This window comes from Acomys russatus, chromosome 7 (genome assembly GCF_903995435.1).
Source record: "Acomys russatus chromosome 7, mAcoRus1.1, whole genome shotgun sequence".
Taxonomy (NCBI): Eukaryota; Metazoa; Chordata; class Mammalia; order Rodentia; family Muridae; genus Acomys; species Acomys russatus.
Window position 1 is genome coordinate 4,388,486 of NC_067143.1, and position 15,351 is coordinate 4,403,836.

The window sequence follows — 15,351 nt, forward strand, 5'->3', positions numbered from 1 at the left end:
GGGGCGGCGCAGAATCCCAGAGAGAAGGAGATGGGCACAATCCCAGAGAGAGAGGGGTAGCTAAGTGACCTAGAGAGAGAGAGGGACTGAGACACAGTGGAGGGGACAAAGACCCAAAAGGAAAGGAGGGACTCACGCCAAGAGACACCGACATGGAGGAACAGAGACTTAGAAAAGAGGGACCAGATAGAGTGGTGGGGGCAAGGTGGGGAGACACTCAGAGAGACAACGGAGAAAAGGTGACACACATAAGCAGGAACGGGGCTGGAGATGGGAATACGAACCCGCGTGGCGCCTGCAGAGGGAGGCTACGAGCCAGCGACCGCCGCAGCCGCAGCCCATGACCCGCCCTCTTCACTCCCGCAGGCGCCGCCTCCCGCCGCAGCCCCCAGCCGCAACCGCTGCGCTTGCGCACTGTCGGCCCAAAGCCTAGGACCGCCCAGAGGGCGGGGCCTGCCCGCTGGAAGGCGTGCACTCCGTGGTCCGGCTTCTCCCTTCTCCCTCATAGCCCCGCCCCTTCCCATTGGTTTTCCCCCCCCCCCCCCCCGGCTCCCCCAGGCCCCCAACCCGGTGGTGGAGAGGCTATTGCTTGAGCTACCTGCTGCGCTCCTCCTTGCATGCCTCCTGTCTGCAGTATTTGTAGTCTAGCCCTTATCCGCTTTCCCTCACCAACTGGATACTTCTGCCCCTTCCCCTAAGGCTCCACGGACTCTGACACCGCATCTCTCCTTTCCAGCCTACCCCCACGCCAGTGTCCAGCACTGAGTGTCCTTCCCCAACAGGTGTCTCATTTCCCGTCTTCCATCCCACCAGCCTGGTGGCTCCTGGTGCTTTAAATACTCATTTTTAGCCCCCGACTCTGCCACCTACTTAGTCTCATTTTCCTCCGCACTATTGAAGATATTTCCTTATAGACCCCGCCCACTGCCTGTGTCTCTTCGCATCCATCCGGAACCCTCTCCCAGGTCCAGCCGCATCTAACGAGGTCTAAGTTCACAACCTCCAGCTGGACCTGGTGGTGCCCATCTGTCATCTCAGCTTTTCGGGAGACTGTGGCTGAGGCAAGAGGATAGCAAACCTAAGGGCCTCCCTGGACTCCGGGGCTTACAGGCTCAGGCCCTCCCCAGCTTTCATCCGAAGTTACCAGGTCTCTCCTTCTACCTCTTACCACTGCGGGCCAATACCTTCCTCTTCGCTGGTCTCTTGTCAGTTATTTAATTTAATCCAGTTCCATCTCCAGTTCTTGTGTACACGCCCCCCACCCAGGTGAGACCCTCCTCCTCATTGTCCCGGCCAAATAAAGACTGTTAATGATCTCTTGGGCCGCCGCTTTACCCAATAACTTTCTTAGTCCATTTGCCTCTTCAGTGCAGGTCCTGCCTGCCGAGGCTTTGGGCAAGTGACCAATTCAATTTGTTTTCTTTTTGTCGGCTTCTATTGTGGTTCCAAAGAAAAACCCTAACAAGTCTTTTTTTTTTTTTTTTTTTTGGAGGCAGAGTCTCGTGTAGCCCAGGCTGGCCTCTATCTCACTCTGTAGCATGACCTTGAACGCCTGATTCCCCCTGCCTCCACCGCACCTGGCTCTTTCTCATACCTGGCTCCGAGGTCTCCATTTTCGCTGTGCTGCTGAGTTAGGCATTTTTAGGGTCCCCTTGACGCCCCGCCCTCTTCTAGGTAGGACCCAATCCCTGAGCTTCCTGTGCAACCCCACCTCCTCTAGCTTGGCTTGGTCGAAGTCCTCCTCTCTGTGGCCCTGCCCAGCCCCTCAGCCAATCAGCGCGTGTCCTCCCTCCATCTACCCAATCACGCTCTCTCCATCCATTCATCTCCTCCTCTTGCCCAATCACGTCGGCCTCTCCAACCGGGCCCCGCCCCCTGAGGCCCTGCCTCCCCCGGCCCCGCCTCCCTGTCCAATGCTCAGTTCAGTGTGCGTCTGGTCGTTTCCCGGGCGCCAGGGGGCCGGCAAGCAGCAGCCGCAGCCGCTGCCAACGCCACAGCCGCTCCAGTCCTCGCCGCCGCCACAGCAACAGCAGTGCGCGCAGCCCGGCTCCGCCGCACTCCCGGCGGGTGCCCCGCTTTCCCGCGGGCCTGGGGGCCTACGCGCCGAGCCATGCCCCGGGCTGCCGGCGGTGGCCATGGGGCGGCACGGCGGCGGCGGCGGCGACAGCGGTAAGATCGTGATCAACGTGGGCGGCGTGCGCCATGAGACGTACCGCTCCACGTTGCGCACCCTGCCGGGGACCCGGCTGGCCGGGCTGACCGAGCCGGAGGCGGCCGCGCGCTTCGACTACGACCCGGGCACGGACGAGTTCTTCTTCGACCGTCACCCGGGCGTCTTCGCCTACGTGCTTAACTACTACCGCACCGGCAAGCTGCACTGCCCGGCCGACGTGTGCGGGCCGCTCTTCGAGGAGGAGCTGGGCTTCTGGGGCATCGACGAGACGGACGTGGAGGCCTGCTGCTGGATGACCTACCGCCAGCACCGTGACGCCGAGGAGGCATTAGACTCCTTCGAGGCTCCCGACTCCTCGGGCGCTGCCAACGCCGCCAACGCCGGGGGCGCCCACGATGCGGGTCTTGACGACGAGGCGGGCGCAGGAGGCGGTGGCCTGGACGGGGCAGGCGGCGAACTCAAGCGTCTGTGTTTCCAGGACGCGGGCGGAGGCGCCGGGGGACCTTCGGGGGGCGCGGGCGGCGCGGGCGGCACGTGGTGGCGGCGCTGGCAGCCCCGAGTGTGGGCGCTTTTCGAGGACCCCTACTCGTCGCGGGCCGCTAGGGTGAGCGCGCTCTCCGAGCACTCCTTACTATCCCAACCCCTCTGCTCCCGAAGCACTCCATCTCAAGTCTCCCTCTACCGCTACCCGCCCCCGCTCCCCAGTCCTCTGGAACTCCTTCCTTTCCGCAGCCGGAGTTCCCTGCGCCCCTGCAAAAACACCCCTCCTTTCCAAGCCACCCCTTTGGTTCTGCAAAGGCACCTCTTGAACCTTCAGCGTCTCCGGAGCCTTCCAAACCCCAACTCGCTTCTCCAAGTCATCCTAGATCCTGGGAAACGGCTCCCTACCCTAAATTCTCCTGGACTTTTCTGACTGTCCCACCCCGCCTTCCCCACACACCTTCTGAGACCTTTGGCAGGTCCCTAGAATGTCCTCAGCCTCTCCAAAACTTTCCTCACCATCCCTTGAACACCTCGAAGCCACTTTATTCTAGGACCTCGGTGTCCCAGGCCTAAAGAACTCTACCCCCCAGCACCCCCCCCCCTGTCTCTCTGAAGTACCCTCTCCATCTCTCCTTTGGGGGTCCTCCCTCTTTCTCCCTGGGCCCAACTTCTAGATCTCTGTTTCTCTTTCTTTGTATCTAACTTTGGGCCTCCTGGCTGCTGGTGATCTTCTGCTCTTAGCTCTCAGAGTTCTAGAAGATCCCAGTCCCCAGAGTCTTACTGAACCTCCAGATGACTGGTTCTAGTCAGGACAGTTTCCCCACAACCTAGCTGCAACACTGAGTGTGTGTGTGTGTGTGTGTGTGTGTGTGTGTGTGTGTGTGTGTGTGTAGGGGGGGTGTCTTCCTTTTGAAACTCTCCTTTCAAATTCTTTGCCCTCTTCACCAACCTCTCGTGAAGGACCTCCCCCGCAGAACTCAGACTCCCCACAAGCAGGTCCCACTCCTCCTTGTGTCTCTAGAAGGGTCCGCATGTCATACTTCTCCTCTCTAGCACCACCAGTATGTGCTGTGCGTTGTCCCCACCCCCCCCCCCCCCAGTTGCTCCCCAGTGGCAGCCTACCCCTTCCCTCCAGCTGTGGGCCTGTCCTCTGCCTCTGGGATCCCTTCTGGTTGCCATTGCTCCTTCCCCAGTTACTTTCTTTCTCATTCTGCCAAGTGACTTTCAGAAGTTTGTGCCATATCATATAGAGACCTTTCTCTTGTTACCCACACCCAAGTCATAGGCCTAGAAACTTCTCAAGCCGGTTTCAATTCCCACTCCACCCCACTCTTGGGATAGCTCAACCCGCAGGGCTCTCCTCTCCCAGCCTTGCTTACCCTGGCCCCAACCTCAGCTTTCCCTACCGACACTCCTCTGGTGTAAACCCAGAACTCTCTCCGTTCCTTTTCTCTTCTCCACCCTCTCCTTTCTTAGAAACCCCCTAGATTCTCTCAAAGATCTCTCCTGGAAAAGTTTGTAAGCTTTAGTAACGTCCCAGGTGTTATGGCTACCCTCTCGATGGTTCTGGCCGTGGCTCTTTCCTCTCCCTAGACGTCTTCCCAGGGTGGGGGACCCTGAAGCGAGGGTGTGGGAATAACTAGGGGTGTAAGTTCAGGAAAAGGGGCACTAGAAAAAGTGAGTAACAGAGAGCTATTCTTTTCCCGCCCCCGCCCCCCGCCGTGCCGCGTCCTGGGCCAGGAAGGACGCGGAGCCGCAGTGCCGCATTCGTGCTGCGGGGGGAGAGGGGCGGGGGGGGACGACCGGAGGCTTCGCATAAAGTTTAGTCCCTGAGAAGCGCTGAATTGGCGACATTTGGGCATGAGTTGGGGGAAGGGGAAAGGAAGAGGAGGCAGGAGGGACATGGCCCCAGATGCCCCTTCTGCCTGCCCCCCCCCCCCCAGCATCTCCTTTTCCCACTGGGTGGCCTTCCTTCCTTTGACCCCATTGAAGGGTGTTGAGGCTGAGGTAGAGTCTTGGGGTGATGGTCAAGCTGGGGTCCAGAATGGCTACAAAGGTCACTCATTTACTGCATACATTTTAAAAATTATTTATTTGTGCATCTGCTGTGTGCCGGTACTTTCCGGCCTCCAGGTGGACTTTCTTGCAAGTTGGGAACGCAAACCACCTCCAAGCTCAGTGTCCAGCCCTTCCTGCTCCGCTTTTTCTTCTTACAGAGCCTTGCTACCCTTCCATGCTTCAGTGGGGGAAACCAACCCTGCACGTGTGCACTGCAGCGGCTGCCCACCCTTCCTCGGGCCCCTGGGAGGGAAGGGGGTTATGCAAGTTATAGGCCAGGTGGTCTCTAGCCACGAAGACAGAACCGTAGATAGGCACTGCGGCTGCGCGTCGGCTTGTGGCGCTACAGCCTGGAAGGAGTTAAGGTGATCAGGGCACTGCGGCTGCGCACTGCGGGTGGGGGGAGCTGTCCGTGGTACTGGCCGCCGCGCGCCCTCCTCCGAGCCGGGTCGGTCCGCCTCCACTGCAGTGCTGCAGCCTGCGGATGGGGGGGGGGCGGGGAGGCGTTGGGCATGCGCTCTGCAGAGGCCTCTGGCCTCTTCTCTCCACTGCTGAGAAGCTAAGTCGGTGGTGTACACCACTGACCACTCTCCCAGGCTACCCTAAGACTCAGGGCCTATTCACCCCCCAGTTATTGGAGTCTGGACCACAGTCTAAGTCCCTGAGTGCCTCTTCAGGACCATAGCCCCTCCTGTCCACCAGCTTCCCTTTCCTCTTCCCTTAACCTAGTCAGGCCCTCCCTCCTCAGCTTCCCCAAATCCCTGAACTGCCGCCCCCACCCCAGGTCTCTGTTTTCAGTGGCATGCTGACACTGGGGGTCCTTAGATCCTAGCCATTTCTGACCCCCTCATCCTTGTCCCCGCTAACTGATCCACGGTACCCTAGTAACAGCTCAGATCTCACTGTGTTCTAGGCACTCAGCCAAGCACTGTTTTTGGAAGCAAGCCCTCTGCACACTCACCAAATCTTCATAACAATTCCATTAAAAAAAAAAAAAACAACTCAGATTCAGAAAGCTTAACCCTTGCTCCAGTTTGACAAATTCAAACCCAGGCTTTTGATCTGGGCCTAGTGGCATGTAGATCTGTCATCCTAGAGACTCAGGAGGCTGAGGCAGGGGGATTTAAGTTTGAAGCCAGCCTGGTTAAATTAGAGCTCGGGGACACAGTGCTTACCTACCTAGCTTGCGTAAGGTTGTGCCTGATGGGTTATAGTCCTCAATGACACAGAAATACATGCCTGTGTCCCCAGCTGCCCTCTCCCTTCCCCAGGCGAGCCCCAAACCCATGAGACATGGGTAGAGTGTGGTAGTCCCTCACACTCCCATCTCAAGTAGCAGATTTGGATCCTTCTGAGGAACCCTGACATAGAGCCCAGAGAGTGCTCTGTCCCCCCCCCCCCATCAGCTGTGGCAAGCTCCTGTCCCCCTGGGTCAGCTGTGGCAAGCTCCTGCCCCCCCCCCCCGGGTAAGCTGTGGCGAGCTCCTGCCCCTTGGGTCAGCTGTGGCGAGCTGCCCCGCTGGGTCAGCTGTGGCAAGCTCCTGCCCCCTTGGGTCAGCTGTGGTGAGCTCCTGCCCCCCTGGGTCAGCTGTGGCGAGCTCCTGCCCCCCTGGGTCAGCTGTGGTGAGCTCCTGCCCTGGGCCTATGTTCCTTTCTCAGAAAAGGCTGCTCCAAGTGGCAGAACCATTAAGTGAGAACTCTTAGGTCCTCATGGGATGTGGGTCCTGGGGTGGGAAGGGGAGGCCACCCAGAGGCCCTTTAGGTTCCTGTGATGCAGACAACGCTGGTCACCGCCATGCTTTCTCCCATCCTGCAGTATGTGGCCTTCGCCTCCCTCTTCTTCATCCTCATCTCCATCACCACCTTCTGCCTGGAGACACATGAGGGCTTCATCCATATCAGCAACAAGACGGTGACACAGGCCTCTCCGATCCCTGGAGCTCCCCCAGAGAACATCACCAATGTGGAGGTGGAGACAGAACCTTTTTTGACCTACGTGGAAGGCGTGTGTGTGGTCTGGTTCACCTTCGAGTTTCTCATGCGTGTCACCTTCTGCCCGGATAAGGTGGAGTTCCTCAAAAGCAGTCTGAACATCATCGACTGTGTGGCCATCTTGCCCTTCTACCTGGAGGTGGGCCTGTCAGGGCTCAGCTCCAAAGCTGCCAAGGACGTGCTGGGCTTCCTGCGTGTTGTCCGCTTTGTTCGTATCCTTCGTATCTTCAAGCTGACCCGTCACTTCGTGGGGCTGCGTGTGCTGGGCCACACGCTCCGGGCCAGCACCAACGAGTTCTTGTTACTCATTATCTTCCTGGCTCTGGGGGTCCTCATCTTCGCCACCATGATCTACTATGCTGAACGCATCGGTGCCGACCCTGACGACATCCTGGGCTCTAACCACACCTACTTCAAGAACATCCCCATCGGCTTCTGGTGGGCTGTGGTCACCATGACAACGCTGGGCTATGGAGACATGTATCCTAAGACGTGGTCTGGGATGCTGGTCGGGGCACTGTGTGCCCTGGCTGGTGTGCTGACCATCGCCATGCCGGTGCCTGTCATCGTCAACAACTTCGGCATGTACTATTCACTGGCTATGGCCAAGCAGAAATTGCCAAAGAAGAAAAACAAACATATCCCCAGGCCCCCGCAGCCTGGCTCACCAAACTACTGCAAGCCCGACCCTCCGCCTCCACCCCCACCACACCCGCACCACGGCAGCGGTGGCATCAGCCCACCACCACCCATCACCCCTCCTTCCATGGGGGTGAATGTGGCTGGGGCCTACCCACCTGGACCCCACACGCACCCTGGGCTGCTCAGGGGTGGTGCAGGGGGACTGGGCATCATGGGATTGCCTCCTCTGCCAGCCCCTGGTGAGCCCTGCCCATTGGCTCAAGAAGAAGTGATTGAAACCAACAGGGCAGGTGAGGCTGGGGCCAGGACTGGGGGTGTGGGAAGACCTGGGGGGGCAGGATGCAGGGGCAGGGTGTCTCCTAGGTTCAGGCAGGGTCGGGTGGAAGGCAATAGAGCAGACAGAAAGGACAAGTGGCTACAAAGTTGGAGCAGAGGCAGGAGGGGCCACAGAGGCAGGATTCCACGTGCCGAGAGTTTCTGAACGTGGATTTCAGCCAGACTGCTCTGAGAGGCCCCTGGTCGGAGGTGAGTGGTGAGAGTGTTTGGAGACAGAGCCTCGGAAATCCAGGTGTGGTGGTGCGTGCTGCCCAACCCTTGTGGTACTCGGCACCGCCCATACTTGGGAGGTAGTTGTAGAGGATCAAGAGGTCACATGGAGCCTGACCTACATGTCCCTATCTCAGAAATGATGGGGGGAGCTGAGAAAGAGAGAGAGAAAGAAAGAAAGAAAAGAAGGACAGGAGGATGGAGGGGAGAGAGATAGCAGGGCTTAGTTGCACTCCCCTATAATTCCAACACTGGAGAGGCCGAGGCAGGAGGGTCAATACATGTTTGAGGCTATCCTGGGCTACATACTTATGGAGACCTTGCCTCAGGAAAACAAACAAAAGTTTTGAGTGGCTCCCTAAGCCACTCCAATTTTTTATTTTTTATTTTTTTGGCTTTGGTGTTCTGAGACAGGGTTTTTCTGTGTAGTCCTGGCTGTCCTGGATTTGCTGGCCTCGAACTCAGAGATTCACCTGCCTCTGCTTCCTGAGTGCTGGGGTTAAAGGTGTGAGCCACCACCACTCCAGTTCTTAAGAGACAGTTCCCTCTCTTGGGAGGCAGAAGGCAGGTGGATCTCTGTGAGTTCGAGGCCAGCCTGGTCTACAAAGCGAGTCCAGGGAAGATGGAGAGAAAAGAGAAAAAGGAATGAGAGCCAGGCATGGTGGTGCATGCCAGTAATCCCAGGATTTAGCAAGAGGCAGGGGAATTGGCCATTCAAGGTCAGTCTGAGCTGCATGAGACCTTGTCTCAAAAAGAATGGGGCTCAGTGTAAAACATGGGGAGTGTCACATGACTCCTAGGAAGGCTGGGGACAGGCCTGGGCACTGGCACAGTATTGACTGTGGCAGACCACAGTCAGTCCGTGCAAGTATCCCTGTCATTTAAGAAGAGGAAGACAAAGGAGTGGGGCAGTCCACAGGATAGAGCTCAGGACCACAGACAGAAAGGCTAAAGGACAGACAGACTAAGAGGGTCTGTGGCAAAACAGGCAGGGTCTGCAGAGGACAGCCTGAGGGAGTTCATGCTAAGAGAAGAGGCAGCCAGGTCTGGTTGAGCACACCTGTTATTCCAGCATTTGGTAAACTGAGGCAGAAGGATGGTGAATTCAAAGGCAGCCTGGGTTATATAGAGCGAGACTTTATCTCAAAATTTTTTTAAAAAAAAATTAGGAGACAGGCCAGGAAGATGAGGGAGGAGAAAAGAAAGCTGGCCGTTGTGCCTTATTCCGAGTGTTGTGTGTGTCCTGGGGGACTCTGTTTCTTGCAGGCAGTGACTTGGGTGTCCTGGAGGAAGGTGAGCACCCCACCCCCCACCAGGCCTTAAGTAGGTCAAGAAAATGAGCTAGTCTGCCTGGCCCCCCATCTTGTCCCTTAGCCACTGACCCAGTTTCCTATCCAGTAAAAATAGCTCAAGTCAGAGCCTAGGGGACCCCCACCTCACCCTCCCTCACCTGTCACCTTCCCAACCCTTCCCCATGCTATCCTTTGCAGCACCCCAACTTGTCCCTAAGCAACCACTTCACAACCCGTGACATCCTGCCTGTCCCTTGCCAACACTCAGCACCTTAACACGGGCTGTGCCCAGCACCCACCCTGGTTCCGTTCTCTCTCTCTGTCTCTCTCTCTCTTTCTCTCTCTCCCCCCTCCCTCCCTCTGTGTGTGTGTGTGTGTGTGTGTGTGTGTGTGTGTAAATCTTACTAGGCAACCCAAGCTGGCCTCAAACTCAGAATCCTCCTGCCTCAGCCTCCTGAGTGATGGGATAAGAAGCATGCCTGGTCCACAGTAGCCCCGGCTGCCCTCCTGGCATCCTCTTCCACACACTCACATATCCACACCCTCAATCCCACTCCCCCCCCCCCACTCTCAGCGCCCTCCCCAACCAGGTCCCCAGCAACCTATTTCCTACTCCCCCGCTCTCAAATCTTCATCTCTCCCATGCCCTTCACCATCATCTCTCCCTTCAGTCTCTCCTCTGTGACCTCTCCCCTTGCAGTTGACCCCCGTCCCAATGGGGACCCTGCAGCAGCTGCACTGGCCCATGAGGACTGCCCTGCTATTGACCAGCCAGCCATGTCTCCAGAAGACAAGAGCCCCATCACTCCCGGAAGCCGGGGTCGCTACAGCCGGGACCGAGCCTGCTTCCTTGTCACTGACTACGCCCCTTCCCCTGATGGCTCCATCCGGAAAGGTGAGGTGCCCTCCAGAGGCTCCCCAAAGACCCTTCCTCTCTCCCCAGCCCAGGGAGGGGAGGAGAGGGGATGGGGGGGGGTGCTGGATTCCCCTTTCTTCCCCTCAGCCCCAATGCCTCTTTCCCCATCCTCCCTCACCTCGAGCCCCAAGTTTTCCTCACCTGTCTTTATTTCATCTCCATCTCCCCCACCCACCCTGACTCTCCGGCCTCTTCCCTCATCCCCAGCCACTGGTGCTCCCCCACTGCCCCCTCCATGCTGGCGTAAGCCAGGCCCCCCAAGCTTCTTGCCCGACCTCAACGCCAACGCAGCAGCCTGGATATCCCCCTAGTGGACGAGCCCCCTTCCCCCCCAGGGTAAGTAGTTCCCCACATGGCCCCTCCTGACTCGCCTCCTTTCTGCACCTCTGACTAACCTCTCTGAGAACACGCTGTCCCACTGACTGAGACCCTCACCCATGATGAACAGCTGCACCCAGTCCCTGACACCTACCCTCACCGTCACCCCAGGATTTGCCTAGTCCTCACTAACACCCCAGAACTAACCCAGCCCCAACTCCGACCTCTGACCTGTGCACCCCCATCCCCCACCCCACCACTGTCCCTAGCCCTCGGCCTGTCTGCTTCCTTCTCTGGGTATTTCTTATCCAGTCACCAGTGTGGGTCCTGTACCTGGACACTCTCAAGTGGAGGATGGAGTAAGGCAGGCTCCTTGACTCTCAGATCGAGGCTCACCCTAAGCAGATGCTTTCGGCATATCAGCGAAGAGAAGAGGCAGAAGAAGCAGGAAAGTGGGGCCATGCTGGGGGCCAGGCGCTGTGATGAAGTAGATCAAGAGGCTGGAAGGAGCTGGGGTGAGAATCTAGAGACCAGAGGATTGGGACCTAGCTGGGACTAGGTCTGTGGCGATGATAGGAAAAGATGAAGAGTCAGAGGTCAAGGGTCAATCAGGGACAGGAAAAGCCAAGCATGGGGGTACAAGTCTGTGATTACAACAGCACTTGGATGCTGGGGCAGGGGGACTCCAATTTTTTTTTTTCTTTTTTCTTTTTTGAGACAGGGTTTCTCTGTGTAGCCTTGACTGACCTGGACTCACATTGTAGACCAGGCTGGCCTCGAACTCACAGTGATCCCCCTGCCTCTGCCTCCCGAGTGCTGGGATTAAAGACGTGCGCCACCACCGCCCAGCAAGATTTTTTAAAGATTTATTTATTTATTTATTATTTGTACAGTATTCTGCCCCCATATGCGCCTGCGTGCCAGAAGAGGGCACCAGATCTCATTATAGATGGTTGTGAGCCACCATGTGGTTGCTGGGAATTGCACTCAAGACCTTTGGAAGAACAGACAGTGTTCTTAACCTCTGAGCCATCTCTCCAGCCTGGGATTGTGAGTTTGAAGCTAGCCAGGAGTAGAAAACAAGACCCTGTCCCCCTAAATTTCTTGTTTTAACCACTATACTTTGGTGTAGTTTGTTACACTACCCTACCATGAAGAGGAAAGAACTTTCCTGGCAGGCTCAGGCTCTCTCTGAGCTACATCCAGATGGGACCTGGTCCCTCCCTGTGCACGGTGCTGGGGTTGTGGGTAGGCACCACCACAGCCAACTTAGGGAAACCTGAGAAGTAGCAGGAGACCTGAAAAAGGACCAATGGAGGGGGGGGGGGAGAAGTGCAGAAAGGACTGGGGGAAATAAAGGAGCACTGGGTTTGTACCTTGGCCTCCTGCCTAGCATCCCCAAGTGACGGGCTGGGCTCGGTGGTAAAGCACCGCTGAGCACGGCCTCCGTTCTGCTTCCCATACTGTAGAAAGAGAAGAAAGGCGGGCAGGATTGAACGGGCAGAAAGCTCAGCGCTAGCGCTGGGGGATGCTAGAAGTTGCTGGAAGGAGTCTGATGTCCTTCTAAAGACCTCATAGCGCCTTCTTTAGAAATTCAAACATGAAGAGTCAGTCCTTGCTTCCAGCCTACAGCAGTGCTATACTGGAGAACTCAGGAAGGCTCAGGACATGCCTAAGCAGCCCTCCTCCTCCCCCCCCCATCCCCCACCGCCGTGCTCCACAGGCACCCAGCTGTGCTCCACAGGCACCCAGGGAAGCAGACAGGTTTGAGAACCTAGGCTCCTAGCTCAGGGGCCCGTGTGCCGTGCCCTCCTGCGTGTGCCGCGCCCTCCCCCGTCCGTCCCGCACCCTCTCCCGTCACCCTCCACGTCCATCTCATCACTCTTTCCCTCCTTCCTCCCATCTCACCCCAACCCCTCGCTTGAACCTGGACCTCTACTCCTCACCCCTAGGGGGGGAATGAAGGGTAAAGTGGGGTGTGTGGGGAAGGGCCGGGGATCCCGGCTGGGTGGACGAGGCCTTTGCTTTTCTTGCATATGATACCAAAATCCATTCATTGAACTCAAATGATGGCTGGAGCTGATGGGGCTGACCGAATTCTCTGCCCCAGTGTCACCCAGTCCCCACCCCCTCCCTGTCTTCCCCAAGATCTTCCCTCTTTCCTGGCCTATCCCCACTCACCCCAGCCTCCAGATTCCCACACCCAACCCCATTCCTCCCACCCTTGGTCCTGCCCTTCCCTAGCCACCCAGGAAGCTCCTGCCATATTTGATGTCTCTGGCTGCCCCCATTTCACCGCTCCCATCACCCCCCGGAAAACACCAGAGAGGAAGAAGACATCCCGGCGGCGTTTCTCCGTCCCCCCAACAGTGAGCCTGTGTTGGGGAGCCCCCCATCTGCCTCCCATCCCCCATCCTTGACTCTCTGTATTTCTGTCCCCAGCTCTTGTCACCGCCTGAGACCTCGCGAGACCCTCGGGTTCCCCCTGTCCCTTTCCCCCAGGTTAGCAACTGGGAATGGCGGGAGGGAGTGTCCCCAGACACTGGGTTTTTGGTCCCCATCCCCGCCAGGTACGCTCCACTGCAGTTAGAGTACCACCTCCCAGCCTGGGATGCTTAGAAAAACCATCCCAGCCGCTGGTGCTAACAGAACCCAAAACAAAACAACAAAACCCACAGTGGTCCCGATGTGGGATCCCATGAGCTAGTGACCTTACTGCTTGCTTCCTGTCACCAGCAGACCCCATCCAGTTTTGAAATCCTCCACCTCATCCCGTGTCCCGGACCCTTAAAAGATGTCCGTGCTGAGTGAAATGACTCACGCTTCTTAGTCCAAGGCTATATCTACCTACTGAATTTGAAGTCAGCCTGGGCTGAAAAGTGAGTTTGAGGCCAGCTTGGGATACACAGTGAGGTCGAGTCCAGCTTAAGCTATAGAATGTTCTAGGCTAGCCTGGGCTATACAGTGAGGCTCTTATCACAAGGTCCCAAGGAATCCTCTCCCACTCCCTTCACTAGGCCCCCAGCCCCACCCTGTGCAGCCCCCTCCACCAGCTGCTGCCTCCACCCCAGCCCCTGCCGCCCACCATCCCACCTCGCCAATTGCTGCCTTTGGGCCTCAGACCCGGGGTCTTCCGGGAGGAGGAGACAAGAAGTGGGAGGGCCTCTCTACTGGGCATGGCTGGGTGGGGCGGCTCAGTGGACATCACCCACCTCCTAATCCTGTCTCTCCCCCTCCCTGTGTCTGCACCTTTCTTGTTGATGCTGACTGACTCTCCGATTTCTTCACCTCTCTCTCCATCTCCTCCGCCCGCCCATCCTACCTATCTCCCTATCTCCCGTGTCTGCTCCGGGCACCTCTTGCCTCTCCATCCCTCTCTCTGCCTCTGTGTCCTTGTTTGGGCTCTGTGTCGCTCCCTCGCCCTGGCTCCCATCCCCACGCCCCCTCCCACCCTTGTCTCTGCTCCTTCCCCAGGTTACGAGAAGTCCCGCAGCCTGAGCAGCATTGTAGGCCTGAGCGGGGTGTCCCTGCGTCTCGCGCCCCTCGCCACCCCCCCTGGCTCACCCCGGGCAACTCGCCGAGCTCCCCCAACCCTGCCCTCCATCCTTTAGTGTAGGGACCCCCTGTGGGGGCACTGGGGGTGGTGAGAAGGTCAAAGGGAGCTGGGAGTGAGGGTGGGGGAAAAGGGTCTTTAAAAAAAAAAAGTAATTAATAATATGCAAAAGGGATGGTGATGCCAGCAGACACCCCGGACCTCTCACTCCTCACTCTCACTCCTCACATACTAGAGCCCCCAGGATAGAGGGGGCGGGGCTGGAGCCTGTTCCCCTCCCCTACTCCCTCCCCTCTAAAAGAAAAAAAAAAGCAAACCTCAGGTTTCCACGAGCCATAGGACACCCATCTCATGACTCCTGTAAATAACTGAAAGCTGGTTCCATCTTGGGGCACCCACTCCAGTTTGCATGCCTCCCTGACCCCCTCTTCAGCAATAAGCCGCCAGGAGCTGCGTGCAGAGTTGGAGGGGGAGGCCGCTGGGAGCTTCTGGGGTCGGGCTGACATTTTAGGGGTCTTCCTGATCACCCTCCAAAAGGGGCGACCCACCCATCACTAGTCGATTTAGGAAAAACAAACAAACAAACAAAAATACAAAAACCTCTAGGAACAAGTGGGAAAAGGAAGACAGGTTAATCAGCCGCAGCCTCGAGGAGCTCAGCTTGGGGGCTGGGGGGGGGGGGGTTCTGCCAGCTGCTCCCGGGTTTGGAGGACGCCAGCTGGCGCACTCCACCCACGCCCGCCTCCAGGGATATGCTCCCTCTATTCGCTGCATGGATTTGGCCCTCCAGGCCCAGAACCCTCCATCCCACCCGTCTCCACTCTATCCCAGGACGTGAGACTAGCATCCTAGACTTACGGAGATAGACCCTGGCACCCTGCACTACCACACCCTAGGCACTCCGGCGCCCCACACTCCCCACCCACCTCCACCTATTCTCCCCTCCCCCACTGGCCTGGACTGCACCGCAGTGTTCTTCCATCCTTGCACCTCAGCTCACTTCCAGCCTTTGGGGTTCTGTCATTGCCTGGACAACCCCCATATTCTCAAGGCTGCCCCGACCCCTGACATCACATTCCTCTGGGCTCAGTCTGATTACAGGGAGCCCCCACCCCAATGCAGTATTGCTGTCTAGGCAGCCCCCTCCTCAAAGCCCTTCCCCTGCACCCCACCCCCATGGTGCCAAAACACTTCACGACCGCCAGAGATTCCCAGAATGTGGGACTTTTGTGTGTTCTTTGCAGGCTCACACCAGGCTGGTGCGTCCAGGCAGCGCAGTAGTTGGGTGTTGCCACTGAAAGCAAGTCAAGGACAGGATGGGACCTCATGCTAAAGCGCTTGCCTAATGCGCTGAGGTCCCAGGGTTCAATCTCTGGCAG

At 57.7% G+C, this 15,351-nt stretch overlaps 1 protein-coding gene across 9 annotated transcripts; it reads left to right on the top strand.

The window, feature by feature from the left end:
- The first annotated feature begins 1,913 nt into the window (after positions 1 to 1,913).
- On the top strand, positions 1,914 to 14,100 carry Kcnc3 (potassium voltage-gated channel subfamily C member 3). Of its 9 annotated transcripts, none has more exons than XM_051148461.1 (6): positions 1,914 to 2,777; positions 6,530 to 7,637; positions 9,160 to 9,187; positions 9,884 to 10,080; positions 12,862 to 12,921; positions 13,894 to 14,039. In XM_051148461.1, the coding sequence occupies exons 1-5, from the start codon at positions 1,914 to 1,916 to the stop codon at positions 12,876 to 12,878; spliced, it is 2,214 nt and encodes a 737-aa protein (XP_051004418.1). In that variant the 3' UTR covers positions 12,879 to 12,921; positions 13,894 to 14,039. The 9 variants fall into 9 exon arrangements, with proteins under 9 accessions (XP_051004418.1, XP_051004419.1, XP_051004420.1 ...); XM_051148462.1 differs by lacking the exon at positions 13,894 to 14,039 and adding an exon at positions 13,156 to 13,879; XM_051148463.1 differs by lacking the exon at positions 13,894 to 14,039 and adding an exon at positions 13,159 to 13,879.
- Positions 14,101 to 15,351: the final 1,251 nt, after the last annotated feature.

What these genes read in the sequence shown, in the direction of transcription:
- Kcnc3 (XM_051148455.1), top strand. Translation starts at nt 1,914, where the DNA reads ATGCTCAGTTCAGTGTGCGTCTGGTCGTTTCCCGGGCGCCAGGGGGCC. An exon ending in ACTCGTCGCGGGCCGCTAGG is followed by an intron (nt 2,778 to 6,529) that starts GTGAGCGCGCTC and finishes CCCATCCTGCAG; the next exon opens with TATGTGGCCTTCGCCTCCCT. An exon ending in TTGGGTGTCCTGGAGGAAGG is followed by an intron (nt 9,188 to 9,883) that starts TGAGCACCCCAC and finishes CTCTCCCCTTGC; the next exon opens with AGTTGACCCCCGTCCCAATG.